A 1,751-nucleotide genomic window follows, 5' to 3' on the forward strand; every position below is an offset into this window, starting at 1 on the left:
AAGTGTGGTATCGCCGAGATATCCTTTTACGGTAGTCGATAGAAGCGTGATTTTTCACGAAACGCACTTGTTATTTTGTGCGTGGGGAGGGGGGCGGATGGCGTTCAGCACCAAGGACAGGACCATACGGCATGGTCAGTGTGCGTATCTAGAAGCGCCGTACAACGATCCATGGGAGATAGGCTGTTCGTTTTTTTGTTTGTTAAATAACCTCGGTACTCGTTCTACTGAAAGAGGACAAACTTGACTTGTAAAGGAACAGCATCATCCCGTTTTTTGCGGCAGTATAAGTCATGGTTTCTGTTGATCTAGATTGCACTTGCTTATGTATAAGGACCTTCTGATACTTTCGGATATTCTCTAAGTAGAAGTTTCGGCAGGGAGGGAGGCCAATGAAAGAGATACCGGCTAGACTACAGCTAAGTACTGGATTGTAAATAGTGTATTTAAGGAATTGTGTAAAGTCTGCCATGTACTGTTAATTTTCTAAAGTTTTTGTACGTTTGTAATATATGTATGTAAATATGAACGTGTAGACCACAGGAAGAATAGCCTCTTATGAGGCTAATTGTGGATCTAAATAAAACTCAAACTCAAAGCTAGCTCTTTACTGGTTATATATATTCTTCTGTAGCCTCTTTCGATGCAGTCCTGAGATCAAAGACAAGTGGCCACAGCTGCGGCAGTTGACGGAGGATGAAATGCGGAGCAGTCCGTACCTGCAGAAGTTGTCAGTACGGATCCTGAGCGCGATGGACCATGTAGTAGGTAAGGGTTTTGTACTGCAGTTTGTCGTGCGATTTCAAGACATTCTTATCATTAAGTTGGTGCATCATCACTAGAAAGCGTTAAACAACTCCTGCAATTAAATGTGCAAAGATTAGGTGTAACAGGTCATTTGGTGTGATATAGCTAGCTGCCGCCACGCCGCGTGCCTGCGAAGCTGGTGTGTTAAGCTGAGGGGCGGCTATACCGGTATACACACAAACTTGTACGAGCGACCACCCCATTCAATACCCCCACCCCCACCGTGCTGGAGCCCTCAACCAATTGAGGTTTGCACAGAATAGGAAGAAGAAGAACAGATACCTTTTTGAGAAATCAATGAGACATAGGTTACAAACATCCCAGGAATATGTTCGTACCCCTTACCATATCAAAGTGCTTAGCTCATCAACTTCTTCTGCCACCTACATTTGTATTCCAGCTATTGTTGCTGTCTTAGACCCTGTTTTTTGCAGAGGTGACAAGAGTCTGACAATTATCATGTGTTGGTAGTTCATGTGTTGGTAGTAATCATAGTAAAACGTTGAACGTTCAATTTACACAGAATTCAAATTTTCAGCCACCACTGTCACCTTCATCAGGATAATCATTGACCAATCACTTCACAATTTGGCCTCCGTGTAAACGTTTTACTAAGAGTCTGACAACTTTTCTCCCCCAGACTCCCTGGATGACCCAGACTATCTGATCCCTGAGCTTAAGAAGCTAGGACAGATGCACGCTGACATGACCAACCCCATCATACTGCCGGAAGATCTCTGGGTAAGTTATTATCATTAGGGCTGGAGTAATATAGTTAGAGTGTCTTTATTGTTATCTATAAAAAAAGGTAGCTTCTTAGAACTGTTAGATAAATGTTAGCAATACCAACTATATGTATTATGTATATGCTGCCATACCGGTACAATTATTGTACAATAAGTTCTTCTTTTTTCTTCTCCAAGCAGAAGGAAAATGCTTGCTTG

The 1,751-nt window shown here is 42.3% G+C and overlaps 1 protein-coding gene across 1 annotated transcript in view; it reads left to right on the top strand.

Moving 5' to 3' along the window:
* Positions 1 to 634: 634 nt before the first annotated feature.
* Positions 635 to 1,751, top strand: part of LOC109461932 — a gene marked incomplete at its 5' end in the record, with an annotated part of 1,764 nt that continues 647 nt past the window's right edge. The window contains 2 exons of the mRNA XM_019758413.1: positions 635 to 768; positions 1,448 to 1,548. Of these exons, the coding sequence (XP_019613972.1) occupies positions 635 to 768; positions 1,448 to 1,548 (235 nt within the window). The remainder of the gene's footprint in view (positions 769 to 1,447; positions 1,549 to 1,751) is intronic.

The sequence above is a fragment of the Branchiostoma belcheri genome, unplaced genomic scaffold (assembly GCF_001625305.1).
Source record: "Branchiostoma belcheri isolate BF01 breed outbred unplaced genomic scaffold, Haploidv18h27 scaffold970, whole genome shotgun sequence".
In the NCBI taxonomy this organism is placed as follows: Eukaryota; Metazoa; Chordata; class Leptocardii; order Amphioxiformes; family Branchiostomatidae; genus Branchiostoma; species Branchiostoma belcheri.